Source organism: Orbicella faveolata, unplaced genomic scaffold (genome assembly GCF_042242905.1).
Source record: "Orbicella faveolata isolate gen_17 unplaced genomic scaffold, um_ofav_v1 contig_12, whole genome shotgun sequence".
NCBI classification, from domain to species: domain Eukaryota; kingdom Metazoa; phylum Cnidaria; class Anthozoa; order Scleractinia; family Merulinidae; genus Orbicella; species Orbicella faveolata.
The window spans coordinates 2,047,453-2,066,215 of NW_028301539.1; the positions used below are offsets into that span (position 1 = coordinate 2,047,453).

An 18,763-nucleotide genomic window follows, 5' to 3' on the forward strand; every position below is an offset into this window, starting at 1 on the left:
AACCACCCCCCTAATGTTTCATGAAGGCTATGTTTGCTTACTTTATATATTTCTGAACCAAGTTTGCCAGATGAGCTTTCTTTGTTCTTCAGTTTATTTCAATTTTGGAAGTTGTGACAAAATGTCAGATTATGACGTCATAATTGATGACGTCACCAAAACGTGCTATAATTTTTTTGTAAACTCTGATAAAAAAGATTACGCCATTAGAAAGGCCTTGACTTGAGGAGTAAAATGCCGCAAACCGTTTTTTGGTATGATGATTATTTTTTGAGATATGGTAAGTTAAATATTTTTTTGTTATCCCCCCCCGGAATTTGCTTAACCATACTGTCCTTCTTAAGTCGGTCCCTCTGGTTTATTTTTTTTTCAGTTTTATTCTAGGAGGGCTAATGATCTAGAAAAATAGAAAGCTTGATGTTGTCAAAAATCGTATGATTTTAGAAATTTGATTTTCGGTTTTGTTAGGATGGTATTAACAGTAAAAAAACGGGTGACGTCACAAGTTATGACGTAACAAAACTAATTTTAACGCAATAACACTAGGGGGATAATTTTTATTCCGATTTTCTTCTTTATTTTTGCTTTAGTCATCTGGTACATCACATGTGCAACATAGCTGCATTTGCTGGAACAAAATTACGGCTCCAATTTGGGGATTTTTCTCAAGGGGGGGACCCCATATTTTGCAGAGTTATTTTTCATATTTAAAAATGCCATGTTTCATTTAATTTTTGTGATATGGACAAAATGTTTTCAGGTTTCATCTCCCCTTGATGTGCTCTTTCGAACACATTGTAAAAAATATGCATATTAAAAACTTCAAAAGTGGCAAAAAACATGACGTCATCGCTGTGACGTCACAACTTTGACATTTACTGAGATTTTTCACGTAAATATAATCGGCAATAGGTCTCCTGCTCATCTGCCAGGTTTGGTGTAGAAAGAGTCAATACTTTTTAAGTAATACGAAATAATGTGAAATACCCAAGAACTGACGAAACATTTGGGGGGTGGTTTGGCCCCTACGTGAAACCCCTCAGAAGCCAGTTTAAAAATAATAAAGATGTTCAGTGACAAATCGTCATTTACTGGGTTACAGGGGTTTGAAACAGGAAAGTTAACGGGTAGAAACTTTAGAGAGGTTAAGGTAATTCCTCCGAAATAAAAGTGACAATAGATTTTTGTTCAAACTTTGTCCACTGAATATTTGTCATATGATAACTTCAATTTTGAAATAAAAAAGGGGGTGCCCATGCTCATTAAGGAGCAGTGAGGCATTGAAAATGCCCCATTTTGGCATTATTTAATGCTTATTATAAGAACGCATTGCCAGTAATTGTAACATCTTTGTAAGCCCGGACTCATAAGAACACGCATTAAACTACAGTCAATACATTGTGTCGGACACAAATAAACGTTTAAGTTTGATTCAGACAGAAAGCTATATCCTTGATTAAAAATTTGAACCAAATTTCTTGACGTTGTTACCGACTGTAAAATAGAAAAGACCACAGTGTATCTGCTATTTTTCTTATTTATTCAATTTTCAGCGATAGAAATTAGATCAGTCTTTTCTCACGCAAAGCTTATGATTAGCTGATTACAACGACTGGAAAAACAATTGGGGTGCCCATGCTCGTTGGTGAGCTAGAGCCATTTTTCAAGAGCTCAATATCAAGGCAAATCCGTCATGTTTTCAATATGCGCGTGCACAAGCGCGCGCTAATGACGCCATAAATTATGCGCAGTAAGGATGTGCAATGCAAATGTGAGGAATGACCTTAAGCATAACGTTAACGGCAAACGGCAAAAATGAAACTTTTGCCGTCTGTCTTCACCTGTCTGTACAGTAGAGTGAAAATATTTGTATTTGCGCTGAATAGTAGGAGACATTTTTCTATTTTTGTGTGATTTATTTATTACCATGACCAGTTGAGTAAGGCGCGACGAAAGTTTGGTCACCAGGTTTTAACGTGAAAATCAGTGGGCTGATTTAGCAAGAGAACGGGAACGTTACTTGACGACGGCGCGCGCAATACAAATACCCAAATATGGTCAAATTAGAACAGAATCCAGGTTATTCCGGGCACCCTGCAGTCGTCATCTGACCATATTTGGGTATTTGAACTGCGCGCGCCGTCGTCAAGTGACGTTCCCGTTCTCTTGTTAAATCAGCCTCACAAGCAACTGGTTCCGTTTCCAGTGGCAACTTGTCGGTCTTTGACGTCATTGGGAGCAAAGCGCGCGATGTTGTAGGCGACGCGACAGGCGACGCACAGCTTTAATTGTTACTCACGTGGAAACGAGGTAAGTTGCCCGTGACAACACCATAATTTTTAAGGCTAAAACTTTGTCACCAAACTTCCGTCGTGCCTTACTCAACTGATAATCGTAATAAGGATTAAAAGAAAAGAATAAAAAAAATCAGAGGTTATCTTTGCCGTTTGCCGTCTGCCGTAAACGTCATCCTTAAACTCTAGATTATTTATGGTTAAAAAAACGCCTCTCGGCCTGCGTTCTCACGAGAGATGTTTACCTTGGTTTTGTTTTAACTTAACTGAAGTGAAATTTTTAATCGTGTAAACACAGCAGTAAACACTGGTAAACGCCGGCAAATACAAAAGTAAACCAAATGACTATATTCTTCATGGTAAGACATTAGCAACGGCTGACTCAGCCAAATACCTCGGAGTTACTATAGCATCAGACCTGAGATGGAACAAACACATCGACACCATCTGAAGTAAAGCTAATAGAACTCTTGGATTCCTGAAAAGGAATCTAAAGATTAACTCTACTGCACTCAAGTCCACTGCCTATAAAACATTGATCCGATCTACCCTCGAGTATGCCTGCACCGTTTGGGATCCTTACACACAGGGAAACATCTATAAGCTCGAGATGGTGCAGCGTCGGGCAGCGAGATTTGTTCTTACACATCCAGCGTAGGGGACATGCTATATGAGCTCGGCTGGACTTCCCTCCAAACTAGGAGACAGACACTTAGACTCTGCATGATGTATAAAATTCATAAAGGCTTGATAGCCATGGACGCACAAGAGTTCATGACTCCACTTCAAAGGAGATCACGGCACGTAAATTCAGATGCGTACAAAATTCCCCGCTCAAAGACGGACTACCACATGTACTCGTTTTTCCCGAGGACGATACGAGAGTGGAAGAGCCTGGCCAATGAAACAGTAAATGCACCAAACTTGACGGCCTTCAAGAAAAGCCTGCCGCCTGACCAAGGCCAAACCAAACGACGTTGACTTTGACTTTATTATTATTATTATTATTATCATCATTATTGCTATTATTATTATTATTTAGTTTTTATTATAACATTTTAGCCTTATTTTAATTTGTAGTTTTTTATTTATACGCTCACTAGAATCTTCAGAATTGAAGGAGGTGAGTCGCCCAGGAAGAAGAAGAAGAAGAAGAAGAAGAAACCAACCCATTCCGGACTGCCGTTTTTTCTTTCATCATCAAGTGCTGTAAGCGTTTCCTTTCTGTTAGAAGCTCAGTAGCTCAGCAGCAGGGTACATGCAGGCACAAGAAGAGAGAGGAAAAACATCATAATTGAGGACTATGGAGAAGAAAGGGAAATGTTAGAATTAAAGGCGGCCCCGAATAAGAAAAAAATACTATAGTCATCCCTGTGAACAACTACTTTGTCGCTAAGTCGAAACTTTTTCCTACCGCCTCCTCCCCAGTCACCGACCTGCAGACTGTCTATAATGTATTATATGTAGGTAGTTTGTTTTTAGTTTGTTGTTACTTTCAGTATAGCGGAGTTTTCAAACGTAAACTAGTGCGAAGCCTTGTGGAACTCTCGATATATCAATTGCGAAAAATGTCTCGCAATAAAAATAAGTTTTATTCAAGTCTCGATGTATGTAGCACAGCTTCAGGCATGCAAGCCGCAACAAAAGTACGCCTTGCGTACCTATCTTTCTTAATCACTGTACATGCATTTGAATTAGGGCCCGTTTACATGGAAAGAGGATGATCCTAGTGCTAGGATCATCCTAGAAGGTTTATTTGGTTTACATGCAAAAACGCAGCTCCTGGGATCAACTTTTAATTTGGTTTACATGCAAGATTTGTGTTCAGCGCGGTTGCAAAGCGAGATGGCGGGCGACAAGGACAAAAGCATAGTTTCGGGAGTTCTTCTCTCCTTACTGGCGTTGATAACTGCCTTACAGCATCAATTTGCCATTATATACAACTTGATATTTCAAACACAGCAACAGCGAGCTATGATTCTCCAACTAAATCACACTGCCACCATTTCCAGGTTTCAAATAGCGAGGAGGAAGATCAGACGTGGTCCTGCTCGCAGATTACGGCGAGCACCAGGACGAACGGAGGAGAAAGACTCCAAAATTCACTACTTCCCGCTGACTTTCTACTTTGGGCCCTGTATTTTGAAAACAACATTGGCCCTCCATTTTGCACATCAGTATCGTCGTCTTCTTCGTTGGGCAGAGATATTCAAAATTGTCGGCCTTTTGAGCTTTTAGTCGATAAGTGCGAAGATCTCGCCATGTTGTTTCCCAGAACTCTTCCCTAGGGTTTAAGATGGTGGGTGGGCAAACTGGACCTCCTGAGGCCGTTTACATAGAGGTAGGATCATCTTAGCGTCAGGATCATCCTTCCTCTCAGATAGGATTATCCTAGCGGTAGGATGATCCTAGCACTGGGGCCGAATACAACCCTTCACATGTAAACTGAAAGCTGAAAACATACCGCGCTCGGATGATCCTAGTTCTAAGATGATCATCCTCTTTCCATGTAAACGGCCCTTATTACGGTAGTATTTCGTACAGGTACTCATAGCTATAGGCAATAATCTAGCATTTAAAATCACAAGTGGTCCTAAAAAGTTGTCTGAACTGTGCAAATGGCGAGAAAAAGATTCATCGCCACACGATCAAACCTTCATCGCAGGCTCTCCCTCCCTGAGATGATGTTCACCTAAATCACGTGATCAGGTATCAACCAATCACCGATCAGCTCTTGCGTCAGCGATTCATTTTCAGATTTAGGCGGGCTTTTCAGCATTTTACCCTCCACTTCGCCTCTGATAGTACTAACTGTTTGATCAAAACACCACCGTCTTTGCTCGGAAATGTTGGGTAATTCCATCTATCTTGATGTTGGGAGTAATAACGCCTGTAACAACTGTGTCATAATTGTTGTTTCAAAAGCCCACAGCAGTGGCAAGACCAGTATAATCTACTGCTTGAAGTTGGATGCGGTTGGCGAAGTTGATACTGTCCAAGGTCATCCATTTCGCTTGTCGAAACCCGATTTCCGATGCATCTGGGATAACGATGAATTGAACGAGGAAGGGATCCAGTTCGGGTCAGTTGTGAAATACGTCGAAGTAGGGGAAGATTATTTGTACATGGGAAACACCAAAAGGCCACGGATGGTAAGTTCCATCTTCCAGTTTGTTCTCCTTATAGCGGGGGTTCGGAAATATTCGAACACGTTACTAGTATGTGGACTCACAAACACACAAAAAAAGTGTTCTACCGAAGTTACTTGAACCTCGAAAAACTTGTTATTGATTTTCAACAACAGTTTTACTTTGACAAAAATCAATAGTACGGAAATCAAACTTTCGATTGAGTTCGTTTGTCCAATTATTTTTTGAGTGAGTTGGATTGAAACTCAGTTCGATTGGCGGCGGTTGGATTGACTTTGCCGGGCACACGCTAGTCAGAAACTCTCACCCTTGAGCTGCAGGGAGGTTCTTCACTGGCTAGGTCATAATCACAATAATGTTCATAAATCAAAAGTTACATTTTGACCACTTAATTTAATATCATTGAAAGGACATTGATCATTTGTGAATTTCATCTCTGTTTTGAAGGACGTAGACTTCATCCAAACGAACCTGGCATATGGTGAAAGTGCATTCCGTGGCATAATAGAAGCGTTTCCGGACGCTAAAATTCCCTACCAAGGCAAAGGTATTTACCAGAATTGCCCACCAGCTAAACAAAATGTTTTCCTCATCGGCATAAAGCATGGTGGTATCAAAAGTGAGCGGATATCATTTGTTACAAAACGTGGCGAATCTTTGGATTTAAAACTGAATTGCCGGGCTAACCTTGTAATGTCCACATCACCTGTTCCACTGCTAATAAGAGCTGGGGAAGATGACGACGAAGTGGGTGATGTGGCACTGGTCAGAATGGACGATTCGGAATGTAGCCTAAGAAATCCAACATACCAAGGTGTTTGTGAGGGCCTGATTTTAAGTAAGTACATTATGTTTAATTTGTTATCATATAAGCTTCACTTTCATTGATTTATAAAATTATTTGCAGATCTTTTGGGACTAAATTCACATAATCTAGGGCCCAGTTACCAGTTCAAATTATGATGCAATTATGTTAAAGGGGTTGTTTTGTGATATTGATAAACGTTATAGAAATGATCATGTTACATTTGAATATTTGTAATGTAATGGTCCCTGACAGCTCTCCTCTGGTTATGCAAAAAGACTGACTAGATAGCTTTTGCATACAACCAGAAACTGATCAGGTGCTAAATAGGCTTACCACTTCCATTTCATGAGATTAAAAGTAGGGGTAACCATGAATTTTTCAAAGTTAAACAAGTTGTCATTATTTTTGAAATCATTTTTGGTGCCTGTTACATTTTATCCTGTCCCCTCCATCAGTCAAATATTTGCATCTCTTGTACTTGTTTTGTGTGAGCACTTTGTCATCTCTACAAAAACATTCACATTTCTACAAAAAGCAGCTAATTTTTCAGCTAGAATTCAATAGTAGGTAGTGGTTAGTGATATGCTGCTATTCTGGTGTTCCTGGTTCTAGAACAGGTTCATTAAACTTGATTTGGCCACAGCAGGAAAATTTTGCTTTCATTCTAGTTGCGCACTTGGAAGCATCTAGTTGATTATGTCAGTTTCAACTTTAGGCAGGTGGTGTGTCTTTTTTGTTTTTTTGATGTTGTTAACCACTGAAAATTCGCTGTTCATATGTACCTCCACAGTTGCCTGGCTTTGTGTTAGGAATTGCACAGGAAGTCAAATATCCAATCATATAAACAATCATTATTGTAGGTTTCAAAGACTCCTTTTTTTTATGACCAGTCAGACAAAAGCCTAGACTGTGGACTTAACGGGCAGACGACTCGTGAAGAAAATGTATTGATCAGGATTTTTTTTTACCCCTTCCCTTGTGTACCGAAAAAAAGAACACCTGCTCACAGTTAGGTAAATGGCTGCTAATTTATTATATGATCATCAACCATTTCTTCACCCTGTTCGACTATTGCTAATTCTCACCCCACACACATTTTGTACTAATTTTAGTCACATTCACATTGTTATAAATTGATGTCATTGCTTCTGCCCAAATGCCGTTTATTTTTCAGGCTGCAGCCAAAATTTATGCAGGCAAATGTGTCTCAAAATGACCATTTAATTAACTTTTCTCTTCAGAATATCCACCTCAAGCAGTTTCAATTGATGACGAACCTGTAAGGATCGAGGATGCTGATGGAAACATCATTAAAGTTCCTGGTAAAGTCAAGTTTGATTCTGGAAATGATGCAGGGACTGCCATCTCGAAGAAATTAGGCAACACTTTGGGTCTAGAGCCTGATGCGAGAAAAAAAATTAAAATTTCTGTACCAGGAGGTGATGTGATTGAGTGCAAAAAGGTCACCATTAAACTGTTTATTCGGGAACGCCAATTTACAGTTGATGCCCTTTTTGGTGCTGTTGCTAGGGGTACTGACCTTTTGGTGGGTATGGACATTATTAAACAACTCATTCATGAAAAATTTACTCTAACAACTTAACCTGAATTTATTACTATAACAATCCTTTTGGCTCAGAGTAGCAGGGGTTTTATTAACATTTTCAGTAGGTGGGCAAAATTATTTGAACTAAAACTCTGAAAAAGAAAAAAAATATCTCTAGATGGTCAAACCAGGGCGAAAGTGTAAAATGAAGATTAATAAAAAAATAATAAAATGGGGAAACTGTGCAGCTATTGTTAAACTGCCCCAATCTATGTAAAACAGGTGGACTATGTCTGTTAGTTTCTTTCATAGTATTTTTTTTGTTTTTGTAACAGCACCAAAAATGCCATTTTTTATTACATTAGATCTTTTATAGTGACTTAGTTTGTATGTCCAAAAAAAATTAATTTAAATAGAATGATAATGAGAAAAAAGAAGCTCAAGTGAACTATCTACAAGTACGTTTTTATGATGGTCTAAGAATGGTTTTGAGTGTTCTTGTTTTTTTATTATTTAGGACAACTTCAACACATTAACTATTAGTGTTTTCAAACCTAAGTTTAGTACTCTTGGTTTTTACTTATAAATAGGCCATGTCTGAATTACCTTTAGCCTCTTTCTCAAAGCGAGTCTTGATGCCATCCTTTCTTATGAAAATGAAATTTCATTAACTCATTTTCATATGAATAGTTGAGCACCAGGCTTTGCTTTGATAGAGAGGTTAAAGGCAACTCGGAAATTAGGCCATTGCAGTTTAGGTTTATAATTTATGTTAGTGTCATCATTAAAATCGTGACATTGTTATATTAAATGTAACCTGCATTTTACTTGAAGAGTTTACTGTGAGGAATCTTGACTTGACAGATAGCATCTAGCTTTTCAGCTGGAAGCCATCAACAGTTAGCAGTTAGCGATACGCTGCTTTTCTGGTATTCCTGGTTTTAGTACAGCTTTGGTCATGGTTCCAGGTCATAGTAGAAAAATTTTGCTTTCATTTTAGTTGTGTACTTGGTAGCGTAGTTGATTACGTCATGCCACCCTAGCATGTGTGTGGAGTTGTGTGACGCGCAGAACATTCGTGACACGTTTTCCAAAAAACTAGGTTGGTTGGGCGATGGGAAACGAGACTGGGGATAGCCAAATTGAAACTTGATGTGAAGCAAGACAAGTTGCATTCTGTTGCATTCTCGTACCGCAACCTTGTTCCCAGGGATTTTCCCAGTTTTCACAGGTGGGCAAAATTATTTCAACTGAAACTCTGAAAAAGAAAAAAATATCTCTAGATGGTCAAACCAGGGCAAAGGTGTAAAATGAAGATTAATTTAAAAAAATTATAAAATGGGGAAACTGTGCAGCCATTGTTAAACTGCCCCAATCTATGTAAAACAGGTGGACTATGTCTATTAGTTTCTTTCACAGTAATTTTTTTGTTTTTGTAACAGTACCAAAAATGCCATTTTTTTATTACATTAGATCTTTTATAGTGACTTGGTTTGTATGTCCAATAAAACAATTAATTAATTTAAATAGAAAGATAATAAGAAAAAAGAAGCTCAAGTGAACTATCTACAAGTACGTTTTTATGATGGTCTAAGAATGGTTTTGAGTGTTAGTTCTTGTTTTTTATTATTTAGGACAACTTCAACACATTAACTATTAGTGTTTTCAAACCTAAGTTTAGTACCCTTGGTTTTTACTTTTAAATAGGCCATGTCTGAATTACCTTTAATAGCCTCTTTCTCAAAGCGAGTCTTGATGCCCATCCTTTCTTATGAAAATGAAATTTCATTGACTCATTTTCATATGAATGGTTGAGCACCAGGCTTCGCTTTGATAGAGGAGCTAAAGGCAACTCGGAAATTAGGCCATTGCAGTTTAGGTTTATAATTTATGTTAGTGTCGTCATTAAAATCGTGATATTGTTATATTAAATGTAACCTGCATTTTACTTGAAGAGTTTACTGTGAGGAATCTTGACTTGACAGATAGCAGCTAGATTTTCAGCTGGAAGCTGTTAACAGTTAGCGGTTAGCGATACACTGCTTTTTTGGCATTCCTGGTTTCAGTACAGCTTTGGTCACGGTTCCAGGTCATAGTAGAAAAATTTTGCTTTCATTTTAGTTGTGTACTTGGTAGCGCAGTTGATTACGTCATGCCAACTCTAGCATGCGCGTGGAGTTGCGTGATGCGCAGAACATTCGTTACACGTTTTCCAAAAAACTAGGTTGGTTGGGCAACGGGAAACGAGACTGGGGATAGCCAAATTGAAACTTGATGTGAAGCAAGACAAGTTGCATTCTGTTGCATTCTCGTACCGCAACCTTGTTCCCAGGGATTTTCTCTATCTCTGAGGGAAAAGCTCTGGGAACAAGGTTAACTGAACATGAGCTTCTGTTTGATGGTGTTTGATAATAGGGTTTCCTTTATCTGACGAGGGGCTAATGCTCAAAACTTCATAGCCTGTGGGCAGGTTAGGGTTGTCCACATTATGCTCACAATTTTCACTATTATGCTAATTCTTTATGCTCAAAAAATGTTACTATTATGCTCTAAATTTTTTCCCCCGGATTACTCATTTTTTACCTAAAATAAATTACAATCACTTGATATGCTTATATGGATGATTCTAAATGAGTCCCAGACTCCCAGTCGCCTCACGTGGCCATGTCCGTTTCCTGTCGTTATGTCTGGGGCAGTCGATTGTCACGTATATCTCTCCACAGGAAATCAGGAATCCCAATTTCAAGATTGTATCTAAATCCGATGTGTTTATTAATTTTCAATATTTTGACATATTTCCGGGAAATTTTCTTACTATTATGCTGGCATAATGCTCAATGCTCATGCCTCACTATTATGCTCAAAATTATGCCGGCATAACGTGGACAACCCTAGAGCAGGCTCACCTTTGAGTCACGCGCGCGAGCGGCGAAGAGCCAAGCGATCCGGCGAGAAGGAGTCTGGTGAAGAGGTACATGAAAATATCAAGCCACGATCACCATCTTGCCCCTCTCCATCGAGTTCTTTTCGAGTCCTCCTCTACCTAACCTCTAGCTAGCCTTTGGAGTCCTCCTCTAGCTAGCCTGTTCCAGGCTCTCGGTCAGTGGGGACGATCAAAAAAGCGGGCGGGCGACGAACGGGGTCTGGGAGTTCTCTTTTCTCTCCCGGATCCCACTCACAACTCGCCCTTCACAGACTCCACGCCGCGCATGCGTTTCGCACGATTGCTCGGACTAAAAGTCCCTTCGCCCGAAAACAAAAGTCCTAAGAAGGATGTGTTTATCTTTCTTTCTTTGACGAAACGAACGCAAAAGACAACATTGTGGGCGTGATAAACAAAAGTACACAAAACATGCCCATTTTTTATTTTTTATTTTTTTTATTTTAGTTTATTCCTCCAATTCTTAGCTAATACAGAGATGTGCAAATATAACGTAAAGAAAATAAATAGTAACCGATAGTGCTTTGTAAGGAAGAAAAAAAAAACGCTTTGAAACAGAAATTACATCACTTAAATTGAATTACATTATATATTGGAAGGAGAGGAGAGGGGCACATCGAGATAAACTAATTTTGTGCCCCTAAAAGTTATGTATAACTTGAGTTTATTGATAAAAAGAAAAAGAAAAAGAAGAGGAAAAATGACAAAAAAGCTCAGAAAGTTATAAAGAGATAATGTTTTCATTAGTATTGAACAAGGTACCAGCGCAAAAGTTCTTTTCTAAACGTTTTTTAGGTGGTTTGTCTCTAATGGATTGCGGAATATTATTCCAAAAGAAACTTCCAATAATGCTGGGGCAAAATCCCCTAAGATTAGTTCGAAATGAAGGTATTGCAACTTGGTTGGATGATGCACTACGGGTACTATAATTATGTAGTTCAGATACTAGTGAAACAGGTAAATTAGGAAACTTATCATGGTGGAAATAATCATGCCTATTTCATATTTCTCGTTCTTTAATCTACTGTCCACGAAGCTAACAGTCCGGTCGAACCGAGAATCCGTCCGTGCGAACTGAATTCGGGCGAAACGACCGTAATTCGCAGTAGGTTACTCTTTCGCATATGCAAATTATCTCGACGCATAGAAACAGAAACGCATAGAAACAGGTGTTTAAACTGACAACACAACCAAACGTAAAAAGTGATACGTGACTTCCTGTTAGACTACAAAGTCGCTGCAAAGGGTTAGTTTTTACTAAATTTGCTCTCCCTTGCTTTTTACCTGCTACGACATAACTTACTTCCTCCAAATCTTGACAGTTTAATAAAGAAAACTCTTCATGTTGCAGTGATATTGTTCTTTGCAAAAATGGAATCTATTTTTAAAAAATCAACATTGATCTACATAAGATCTATATCTCACTGCACACCTTGCTAAAAATTTGGTTGAAAAACAATGGTCGCCAAAACAAACCCCATAAAATGACCTACGTCACAATCTCCCCTGTCACTCAATACTTCGTGCATCACGTGCACCAATCACAAATGCAGATCACGGAAGTTGATGGCAGTTGATAGGTCTTTTACACTGAAGAACAAAAATGTTTCGAGACAGTTGTTTATGCCGACAAACGTTGTAAGTCTCTGTGTGCCACAGACAACAACTGGAAACAAGAGAAGTGAAAACTGGCTCTGATTCCATTCGCTTTTGTCATGGTCAGATTAGACACAGACTGCTTGCCGTAAAAAGGTTATGGAGTTTATCCTCGCTTTTTCACTTGGATTAGTCAAAGAAATTTATTGGTCAATAAGCAGCGGTAAGTAAAAGCTCGATGTTACATATTTTTTATAGTTGCTTTCTAGTTACAATTATGATCTGTGCATGAGTTATATTTTAAAGCTCAGCTGGTTTGAAATGGGAGAAAATTCGCAATGAAGGGCGTTTCCAAATAAGAATTTAGCGTTGCAAATTATTTCACCAAAGCGCGATTCCAAAAGCACGTTTTCTTGTATTTTTGAATATTTTATTTCCCAGATAACTAGAGAGCTGCAAATGGCACTCAAGTGTTGATATGAAATAACACTTAATTTTTCCTTGATGAAAATTAATGATCAAATTAAGGTCGATCTTTAAGTCAGCAGTACATGTTTTCAACTTGCGACACTGTAAGCTTCTGACACGAAATCTTTCTTTCGACTTACCTCATTACCGACCAAGGTAAGAAAACATATAGTGTTTTTATTAATGCAAAACAAATTAATGTTTAAAATAGTTTTTTTGAGACACATGACATGGGCTGTAGAGCAGTGAAAAGCCGGTTAACAGTAGCAATGAAGAACAATTTTGAAAATGTTCTAGAATGTGAATCTAGGTAACGAACTCGATTCAAAGATTATTCGTCCCTACAGTACATACGTGATACTTTAATCTTATGTTATCTATTAACGACGGCATGCAAGTGTATTTCCTTACATTGGTAGTTTGTCTTTTTCGGATTCGAATATTCTAGTTTTATCTCGCAAGAACGGTTTCAACTTATCTTTCAAAAATGGTATGTTCCAAGTGTCTCTGGCAAAAAATAATATTTACTCGTGATTTTGACAGAAAATACGACAGGTAATCTAATTTATTGTAAACATAAAATAAAATAAATATCCTTTTCTCCTCGTATCTCGATCAAAGACTCTGCCGTTGATAATAGTTTCGCAAATTTTCGACCGGAAAAGAAAATTGCGCTAGATTGAAATGTCTTTGAAATTCACAAGTTTTGTTTCAGCCCTTTAATGCTAAAACAAGTTTAAGTTCATTAAATACCCAAAGGTTTCATTAGCGTCCGACGTGATAAAGTGGCGAAATCGTGCATATTCAAAAAGCTTTCTTGAAACCCTCGGGCAAACAACTTTAAAGAAGGAGAAAATCATGCCATTGCTTGAGGTATTATCCTTTCGTCATTGACTTCGATTCGCTTTAAAATACAAAACGTTTCTACGGAAGTATAGTTTATTTGGGGCCTTCCGTGTTCGAGTGATGTTGCGCATCACACTAACGTGAAAACACGCGATATCACGCGCTCACGCGATCACGCGAGCGAACCTTAGCGAATGGAAAAGGTCACGCATCTTTCCAACATTGATACTTTTCTGGAATATTACAGAAAATAGGAAAATTTAGATGTAAGACATTTTCAATTTTTGGTAAATTTAATTTGGGGTTTTACTTGCTTTATACAGAAAACGTCTTAAAATACGCTCTTTTCCATAGGTAAGGAGCTTTCTATATTGGAAGCCCTGACTTGAAGCGAATTTCAAAACAAAAAGCTAAAATTCGTGAAGATTTCAAACGAACAAGGTCAAGCTACATTTTAGGAAATTCACAACATATAGCAGGTCCTAAAAAAGACTTGTTCCTGTGAATAATGTCTCAAATAGTAGCAGAAACAATAAAATTAATCTAGTATATATGATCTAACTCCCACGGAATCTGCTTGCTGTGTCAGGTACGTGCTAGAAAATCTGATCATTGGACGCAATTAACAGGTTATTTGTTTGACGCCTAGTGGGGAAATAAAAAAACAAATCCTTGTGTCGTTTAAAATTCTTGATCCAGTATCTTTCTCTCGCGCGAAACACAACACTTAAGGCGGGACTTAACCTAAAATTCTGAAAGAAATTCGAAGTTTTGTTCTTTACGGAACTCGAATCTTAAGGTATCGAAGTTTTATTTTGACAAGTACTGTTACTGTAAGTTTAAAGCTCGTTTTCTCAAACCGAGTTATTTTCGCCTTCTAGAAAAGATATCTTGAGAAGGATTTATTCAATTGAGCTAAAATTTTCAGGATTTGTTGTTTTTAGTACCTTCTGTGGGATAAGCATAGAACTTTTCCATCCAGTGCATTCTGTCAAAGTTATGTATTGAAACGTATGCTAGATTTTCTGTATCAGATTTAACTGGTCATCATTTCACGTGCTTTTAACTTTTCAAAAATCTCTATGCTTATCCCAGCAAGCTGTTTGTCTTCTTTTGTAAAATGTAAAAATTATTCCTTTTGATCAGTTCTAGTAGGAGTTATCTTTTCTCAAGTAAGCCCTTGCATTCCCCAGCAGGTGGCAGATTTAATCAGCCTGTGTCAGGTTACAATACAGTTATAGGGTACACAAATATTTTTTTCATAATCTTTGCTCTTTGAGCTTTTTAAGAATGTGTACTTTGCCATAGTTTGGAGTTAACTCTTAGCTACGAAAAAATGTTGGAAACATGGTGTGTCCCACCTTAATTGTCAGGAACTGACAGAGCAATCATTGACCATCACCACACTCCCCCTCCCCCCCCCCCCCCCCAAAAAATCTTGAAATCGTATTGTATGACTACTCAAAAAAAAGTTGTATTGGGCAGTAGAGGTACTTTCACGTGGTACTGTTTATTATGCCGTACAAGGTGGTTCTAACTTTAAATATGTGGATGAAACCCTAATGTGTGAATGGAGTGTGATCATTCAAATAAAAGCTATTAAGCAGTACTTTCATGTGGTACTGTTTATTATGTTGTACAAGGTGGTTCTAACTTGTAAATCTGTTGCCGGATAAAACCTAGTGTGTGACCATTCAAATGAGAGCTGTTGGGTAGCATTGTTGGCACTGTTTAGCATGCTGTACAAGGTGGCCCATTGCTACAGTCTGCGCATAAATCCCTAGTGTGCGACACTTAAATGAAAGCAGTATTTAGCGATACTTTTATGTGGCGTAGCTCAGTCTGCATGTGTAATATCTCAAATAAAAGCTATTACGGTGTAAGTAGTAAAAATGACAGTAATGTTTCGAGTAGAAGACACATAACACCCACGAGGGACCAAAGATCAATCCATTAACTACTTCATTTAAGTGTCACTAAACCGAAACAGAAATAAATGATCGATGAATTCGAAATTGTTTTCTTTTTTTCATAGACTGTATCCGCTATCACACTTTTATTTCCATTGTCTGTTGATTTTTAAAGAAAAGATTTCTTGCTGTCTTTCTATCTAGATGGACGTCATGTAATCGTAAGATTGTATCCCCACACTTTGAATTTCTGCATTGCATTCAAGTTCCACGTCAAAAATCAGTGGACACAATTCATTCTGTAGTAATCACATGACAGTTGTTACAACTATCCATGAACTTCCCACCTTATGTTTATTTTATGGTGACGCGGAAAAGTTTCGTTTTGTCAAAGTTCAACGTGCGTTTTGTTGTAGGGCTTATCTTCGTAGAAAAGTTTTCACATTCTTTTTAATAGACCTCTACTAGTTAAATTACCTGAATTCCCAAGTTGTTAAGTTTCTCCGCCAGTCAAAATTTTACGACATACAAATATGTTCTTTGACATTTTAAAGTGTTTCAACAATAGAACTTCAAACATCACCGGGGTAACCAAAGTCAAGAGAAAACCTTTTATGTGGTTTTGAATAATATTCGCCATTTACTTTATGACGACAATATTTAATATACTGGTGATTCGTGATCATTCGTCAACCGAGTTTTTCTAATGGAGTTTTGAGGCAATCAGTGCAAAGCCGGGTGAATGCGTCGTGGTTTTTGCTATTTTACAAAAACCTCACATGGAATTTACCAAACCGAAGTTCAGTTTAACAGTATATTGCCATTACAGCGGCGACAATATTGGATGTGTTTTCTTGAAATACTTTTGCTCCGACGAATTTTAAGAGGTAAGTTTAAGATATGGTTTTTTTTTAAAGTTTTCTCCCGGCGGCTTGATGTTAACATTGTTTGAAAGTCACATTCTACAGCCAAAACTCGTAACAATACCTACCCATGCAATATATTCGCGTGTTGGCAGTCATTAAGTCTTTCAAATTTTCGGCCAGCGTACATGAACATGTGCTGTATGGAGCAAATAAATTATATGCTAATTTTGCCTTTTGTTTAACGGAAGCCTACTCAGTACTCATGGCTGCAGGAGTGAACGAAAGTTGCTGCATTAAAATGGCTTTTTGTTCTTTTCAGAACCTAGCCTGCAAAAATTCTTTTTAAAGTAGTGTAAAAAAAGCTACGCATAAAGGGCGAAATATTTACTGAATGAGTGCTACCGATGTATGTCAGTTGGGAGAAAATTAAGCTTTAGCTGCGGACGTGAAGATCACGAGATAAAGATCTCTATGAAAATTGATTTCAAGGGAGAACTGCAGTTCATATATTCACGAGCCTTACTGTGATGATAAAATCATGCGAGCGTGATGTTATTTTAAAATGTTAATGTTACGCGTACGTTATCAAATCAGTTTTCACACCAATTTCCGGTTCTAGTATCATATAATAACAGAAATGCATTTCCGATGGATGCCTTCATATTAAATTTTTCACAGCCTCGCCGAGGCAAACAAATGAGCAAACATGACATATGATAATAATTATTTAGGAACCGTTCCAGTATTTTAAAATAGAATAATGACACATTTTTTACGCATTAATTCAATGAAAAAAAATTACTTTACAAATCTCACTATCAACCTCCACAGTTTCTAAAAAATGTTTGTACAAACTCTGGAGACAAAATATTGAGTCAGTGGTTTGTTTCAATTGCAATACCTGAAAATTCAGTCAAAGTTTTATGAAGCTCGAAATCGCGATACTGTAGGTCTTGATGTCCTGATGTGGAATGCTCATTTGCATTTCTGCTACTAATAACAAGTACAAAACACTCTAAGAAAAGGCATGTAAATATTTAAATAGACAGCTACTGAGAGTGAAAGAAGTGTTGAAACTGGTTGTGAGGTTGAGTCTGACGTAATACGCGAGACAGAGCTTTACCAACTTCTCCTTTGTTAATTTTCTACTCGGCTTAGGTTTGCTTAATTCGTTGACGACAACTTCGGCAGATCTTCGAAATTATTCCGGAAACTAACCCTGTCGGGAAATCTTCGTAGGTTGAAATAGGCCATTTCCGAGTTGAGTTTTGCCTCCGCGTCAAAATGAGTCTCGGAAATAGCCTATTCTAGCCTGTTTTTTTTCAAATTTCATATAAATAAATTTCAATTGTTTATATTGTTTATAAAACCTCTTTGTTTAAGATTGTTAGTGAGTGAATTCATCTTGTAGACTTCAAAATCAAATCATGCAAGTGAAATGGGATGTGAAATGTGAAAAGTGAACTAATCAACATGACACGAGCGTAGGACAAAGAAAAAATCTGAGTCCCCGACAGGAATCGAACCCATGTCCTGAAATGGGATGTTTTTGTTCTTAATTTCAAAGATTTGAGCGCGCGCAAAACTTAACTTGATATGATCAAAAAACACGTCACAATGCAACAGAACTCAACAGAACACATCAATTCTTTTTGCCAGTCGAGGAAGAAGTTCGTTTTATAAAAGCGAGAAAATTGTTGGTGTTTCGTTGAAATGGGGAATTGCCAATCGCGCCTTTGTTGTATGGCTGACAACTCGAAAAATACATCCCCGAAGACAGCCAAATCAGAAAAGAGTGCCAAAGAGATGAATTCCCACAGTCCTAATTTTGAGCGATTCTTGTCGTATGTCTATAAGGATGACTTAAACAACCCATCATACGCTGCTAGTAAGAAAGTTGAGGAATATACAAAGACTACTACTAAATCAAAGAAGGTTGATGAAGAGACCCGTAGGGAGTTCTTAAGACAGCTTTACCGAACTGCTTGGAAAGACGTCAACCAAAGAATCATTAAGGCGCGAGAGATAGCACTCGCTAGAAGAGAAAATGGAGTGAATCAGGGTGCGTCCACTTCAACAGCAAACCCTTCATGTAACGTTCCCTCAAGTGACGAGTGGCTTGTACACTGTCCATGCTTGTTTGATTCGATTGTGTGCTCTGAGGACGACGACGATGATGAAGAAAACTGCTCCCAGTCCTCTGCAGTTGGACGCGTGGCCAAAGTTATCAAATTCAAATTATTTTTCAGGAACGAAGAACCTGAAGAACGTGACAGACTACAACGCCTTCCCCAGAAAAACGGGCCGACAGACGGGGATTTTTCAAAGCCTCGCTAGGA

The 18,763-nt window shown here is 38.1% G+C and overlaps 2 protein-coding genes and 1 pseudogene across 5 annotated transcripts in view; all 3 read left to right on the forward strand.

Moving 5' to 3' along the window:
- Window positions 1–234: 234 nt before the first annotated feature.
- LOC149116086 (uncharacterized) lies at window positions 235–3,651 on the forward strand (annotated as a pseudogene).
- Window positions 3,652–5,047: 1,396 nt separating this feature from the next.
- LOC110067532 (uncharacterized) lies at window positions 5,048–9,751 on the forward strand. Its single transcript, XM_089281989.1, has 3 exons — window positions 5,048–5,446; window positions 5,891–6,281; window positions 7,493–9,751. Exons 1-3 carry the CDS (start codon window positions 5,141–5,143, stop codon window positions 7,852–7,854), a joined length of 1,059 nt encoding a protein of 352 aa, XP_089138115.1. The 5' UTR covers window positions 5,048–5,140; the 3' UTR covers window positions 7,855–9,751.
- Window positions 9,752–12,401: 2,650 nt separating this feature from the next.
- LOC110045075 (pleckstrin homology domain-containing family G member 5-like) overlaps window positions 12,402–18,763 on the forward strand; it is a 38,554-nt gene continuing 32,192 nt past the window's right edge. The window contains exon 1 of one of the 4 annotated variants that reach the window (XM_089281992.1): window positions 12,402–12,557. In XM_089281992.1, coding sequence (XP_089138118.1) covers window positions 12,494–12,557 — 64 coding nt within the window. In that variant the 5' untranslated portion in view covers window positions 12,402–12,493. Of the gene's footprint in view, window positions 12,558–16,225; window positions 16,446–18,763 lie in introns of those variants that run through there. The other 3 variants (XM_089281990.1, XM_089281993.1, XM_089281991.1) reach the window with 3 other exon arrangements.